At 44.8% G+C, this 5,135-nt stretch overlaps 1 protein-coding gene across 3 annotated transcripts in view; it reads left to right on the forward strand.

Annotated features, from left to right (window-relative positions):
• BICDL1 (BICD family like cargo adaptor 1) overlaps positions 1 to 5,135 on the forward strand; it is a 66,881-nt gene that overhangs the window by 12,690 nt on the left and 49,056 nt on the right. For all 3 annotated transcript variants that reach the window (XM_031057451.1, XM_031057450.1, XM_031057452.1), the window contains exon 3: positions 479 to 650. In XM_031057451.1, the coding sequence (XP_030913311.1) occupies positions 648 to 650 (3 nt within the window). In that variant the 5' untranslated portion in view covers positions 479 to 647. The remainder of the gene's footprint in view (positions 1 to 478; positions 651 to 5,135) is intronic.

Consider the following 5,135-nt stretch of genomic DNA (forward strand, 5'->3'; position numbering starts at 1 on the left):
TTAATGGTTGCAGAACTCCATGGCCCACACCATGACAGGTAATTTTAGGACCTAAGGGTTTGCTGTAAAGAAATACAAGCAAGAACAGCTCTCTCAGTTTGTGCCTTAATATGGGAAAAGGCATAAGCTACTTTTTAATTCTTAATAGGAATGTTTGTTCCACAAAGGCTTGGCAAACATTGTCACGTGGTAAGATTCAATAGAGAGAACTCACACCCACTGCTGAAAACACCTAGTTCATTAAAAAAACACAGCACCAGTCTAGATGTGGATGTACATCTCCCATGGAACCATTACACCTTTACTCCTCCTGTGGGCTGCAGAAGCAGCCAGCCCACAGCTGGGTTTGTGTGGGAGCACTCAGACCAAACACCTCTCACATGAGTGTTCAATGCCACCCTGTACCTCCCCAGCCCAGCTCTCCTCTGCACCCTGTTGTGCTCGCTGTGTCCCTGAGACATTTTCTGTTTCTCTGCAGTTTCTCCAGCAGCTCTGAGTAGCTCCAGCAGTCTGTCAAAGGCACACTGCAATCCCAGCAGCTGGCACAAGTGTGTGTGAGGATGGGAGCCCTCTTGACATAAGTGTTGGAAGGTCATCCCACAAAGAAGGAGCCAGCTTGAATCCTGTGTCCAGAGTCTCCCTGGATCATGGTAAGCCAAGAAGGAGCCTCAGGTGTAAGGCAGCATGTGTGTCAGATCAGGGCCAGGCGCGAACCAAAGCCAAATTGTTGGTGAGGTACCCCAAACAGATCAAGCTGGCCTGAAATATTGGCCATACCTCTCCTCCAGGTCTAGAGTAGTTCTGCTTGTTCCCAGCACTCTCAGCTTTGTTTTGGAAAGACTGTTACAGAATGCTTCCAAACTTCACAATTCACAGAGACTAACACTTATAGTACAAAATAGTTACATCTCTAACTCCTATGTGCCATATTACAAGTCAAACTGTTCCCCTGTTCTTTTCCCTTTGCACCCCTTGTTCCTTACACACAGGCAGGGTGAGCATGGTGTTGGTTCTGTCCTTGGGCACTCCTGAGTCATCCATGCTTTACCCCCTTAGCAGTCAAGGGATGTTTCCCCTGACTTCAATGCCATGAGTCACCATGGTGGATGAGTGGTCTTTCTGTTCTACCTGACGTGATATTGATAACCCTGGGAAAAAACAAACTTGTCAGAAACTCCGTGGAGATACTGAGCCTTGAGAAAAATAGGATGGCCTTTTTTTTTTACTACATCTTGCTTGGCTAACACTCATAACAACTTTCTTTCCCTTTTTAAAACTTTCCAGATTTTAACAATAAATCTGTTTTTTTCACCCTTACCAAGCTCTGCAAACACACCTTCCCATCCTGTATTTCCTCTCCTCAGCATCAGGAAAAAACTGGGCACACACATACTGGATAGCTTTGGACATTACAGAAGCAAAGAGAAAGACAGGTCACACATGAGTCTTGTCTCTGGCTTTACAGTTCTGGCCTGTTTTGCAAGCAAGACACAGATGTTCTTTAATTATTCATTAGGCTAACTGCAAACTCTCTGAGGCTGCCTGCACCTCTTGCAGCAGAGCAGGCTGTAGCTGTAACACCTCGCCACAGAGGTACACAAACAACCAGAAAACATAAGATATTTGTCAGAAATAAAGTGCAGAAAAAGAGAGAGAAGAATAAAGCAATTCATCATTCAGAAAGGGGGGAGTGGGGCAGGGAGGGAGAGAGAAAGAGTGAGAGAGAGAGAGAGAATGGTAAAAGAAACCTGATAGCTTGTGCTGCCTCCCCTGGAAGTCTGTCAGCCCACTGGCAGGAAGATTAAGGATGTTGATGGGAATTCCTTTCTCACCACAGTCGGCTTTAAAAGCACAGGACAATAACCTACTTTTACAGGTCTGGCTGTGGCTTTCCCACAACACATCTTTCTCTCCCCTTACTCTAAACAAAAAAAAAGATGATCCCTTGCAGTGCCTGTTATCTGAGTGCTGCCCTCACAGCTGAGGTGAAGGTATTGATTGAAGCACTTGGACATTTATTGGATTTGCAGCTTTTCTGATGTGTGAAAAATGCTTTGTCCTGCTCAAGTCATACAGTCCTACATGTTCCAGCGTTTGTTGGTGTAACCACCAAAGGTCCAGACCCTCTGCCACACTTCCTTTGTGAACAAACCAACCAGTGAAATCCCTGCAAGGCAGAATACAGATTTCAAAGCATCAGATTTAACAATATACTTGACACTGGGCTTGAAGAGCCTGCACAGCTTAGAGTTCACCTCCCCTTGACCCTCTGGGAAGGACAATACCCACTGCTGTATCCACAGCTTAAGCTGGATTGCCTGTTTCAGTATCTTGCTCTTTTAGGAACCTGTTTAGCAGAGGGAATTTGCACTGGCAGGTTGCCCTGGATGGCTCCTTGAATCAAGTTCTCCAACCCTCCCCATGGCTTATTTACTGGATTCAGTGCTTGTGGGATGGAAAAAAAGCAAGAAGGGAAAAAAATTACTCAGAGGCACGGTCAGTGCCACCCTTTTGCCCCATAAGAATAGAACCTTTTGCTTTCTAGTTTATACAGAACTATGCAAGATTTTGATCTGAGCGAGGAAAGAATGATTGACCCTCTTACAAAGACTCTTACACCACTCTTTTACACCTATGCTTTATTTTCACCCTTGTTTGCTAATATCACAAAGAAGGCAATGTGTCCTGGGCAAGGTGACATTTCTGTGCTCTGTGATGACATCACTGGCATCAGTCACTTGCTCTTGGTTCTCTATGTGCTTGAGTCAGTCTGGCCTTTTTGCATTTTCAGAAAGGGCCATCCCTGGAGTGATTTCCAGGCTGAAAGATCATTTGTTCTGTACACACAGGAACCTTCTGTGTTTCAGGAATGTCAGCTCTTTAAATGCCTGATCTAAATCTCCACAAGAGCTACTCACTATTGCAGTACCTGAGCAGTGAAGTCTCACATCAGCCTTCAGCAGTGCAATTAAAACAAAACAACCTCATGTTTTACTTGTTTCCAATAACTGGTTCTTCTATTTTCTGGGCTGAGGCTTTCCAAAGGACATAACCAAGCTGAAGCAGGGCTAGAAGAGCAGAAATGGGAGTTGGATGTCCATTTATAGGCAGCAACTGTCCCAGCTCTCAGCTGAAATACATTTTAGGATCCTAATAGATAATGCCACCATTTCATTGTAAAGAAACTGCATTGTTATATTTCTTAACAGTTTTTCATAGATATTTGATTGGGATGACACATACAAAATCAAATACTAATAAAGTAGCATACAAAGGAGTTTTAGAAGCAGTAACATACCATATTTCTAAAAAGCCAAACCAATAATTAAATTCATAGGACAATGGATTTTTTATTTTTTTTTAAGTGGAAGTCAATAATATGTTGTGCTATAAACAAAGCTTTAATCCAGGGTTGCTCCAGATAACACAGTTATGTTTTGCAGTCAATAGTCCCCAAAAGAACATTAAGCTTGTATAGAGGCCTGACTAAGATGGTGGCATATTTACAATACATTTCACTGATTTATATTTGCTTTTCCCTCTCCATCCAAGCAATAGATTTTCTTCATCCCTCTCCTAACAGATGCAGCAGTGGGGTTTGTTTCAGGCTTTGTTTGGGAGATTAAAACCATCTCAGTATAATCTCTTTTTGTTTTATACACTGAAGGAAGCATTAGAGATGAAAATTGATGCCACAATGGATTTCATTAATCACACCAGGAGGCTTGGTTTGCTGTAGTAGGCACTTCCAGCAGAAGGTGCTCACAATCAGTTTAAATATTAAACGCCCTCCTGTGTTTAAATAGAGATGATCAAATCTGTGCAATCACAGCTCCTCTTGGGACAGAGGTTCTTTTAAAAAGGCCAATATCGTCCAAACCATCTCACCTTATGGTCAATCCCTCTTTCCAGCAATGTAAGCATCTGTGGAACTGCAAGGACAAAAGGACTGGAAAAGTCAGTGCCCGAGGGAATTGCTGTGAGATAAAGGAGGTGTCACCTCTGGGTGACCAACAAAAAGAAAATCACAGTGGTCATAAGGGCCAACAGTTACCATGCTGGGACAGGTGCTAGCAGCACGAGGCACCAGTCTGCCAGGTCCTTGGAGAGTACGTGCTCACATGTCAAAAGGCAGCACTGCTGTTAGCTGATGCTGCCAAGAAAAAGACCAAGGATCAACAGGTCCCCCAAGCCAGGCTGTTGGGGTGTATCCCCACGAAAGGCCAAGTCCCAGTGGCAGATGGCCAGAGGGAAGTTTGCATTCCCACAATTCATGTTCTAACTGTTACGAATAATCAGCAGCTCTCCAGGGCCCTGGGTCTGACATCAGGCAGAAGCCAGCCCTGCTTGAAAACTGCATCAGTCACCAACTGTCCCAGCCAAAAACACCCTTGGACTGATGTGTTGGGGCTGTTGCATACAGATGAACATGGTCTAAGTGAAGGAAAGGAAAGCAAGCCCCAAGAAAGCAGTGTACAAAGAAAAAAGCTGTGAAACTCATAATTCCTGTCTGTAGAATCTAGGAATCAAAAGCACAAGTTCCCTTTAAAATGTTTTTGTGCCATCACTGTTAAAGCCTTGCTTGAAATTAGAGTATAATCAGAAATTGAGAGAATGGGGTCTTAGCAAAGGTGACAATATACAGGTTTATGCTGCTGTATTCTGCCTCAGCCTCCTTCCTGTACTGGGATCTAAGGAGATTTAAAAAATCAACAAAACCAAAACTGAAACCCCAACCAGTCCTGCCCCTAATAGAGGGAATAGTACTGCGAGCTGAACTGAATACAACTCCCAACGTTCACTGAGGGTACCTTTAGGACAAATGTTACCCGAGAACATGCCAACAATCTGAAATTGAAAGCAAGCCCCGGTGGCTGTTGGAAGCTGTAGTCAGCTCTCCGGGGTGAACTACTGAGCACAAAGATCTCGAGAGCTGCTCTGGCAACCGAATGAGCCCCGCTAGATCTCTGGGGGAGCGAGTGGCGAGCGAGGAGAACGCGCTGTGCCCTCGGGGGTGCCAAGTTCCTTCCTGGGACTTCCCCGATGTTTTGGGGGGATTTTTGGCCTGGGTCTGCGGCAGAAGGGGCGAGACCTGACCGCGGCAGCCGGGGCGAGCAGGACCCGGTTTCCCCTAC

The sequence above is a fragment of the Geospiza fortis genome, unplaced genomic scaffold, assembly GCF_000277835.1.
Source record: "Geospiza fortis unplaced genomic scaffold, GeoFor_1.0 scaffold408, whole genome shotgun sequence".
In the NCBI taxonomy this organism is placed as follows: domain Eukaryota; kingdom Metazoa; phylum Chordata; class Aves; order Passeriformes; family Thraupidae; genus Geospiza; species Geospiza fortis.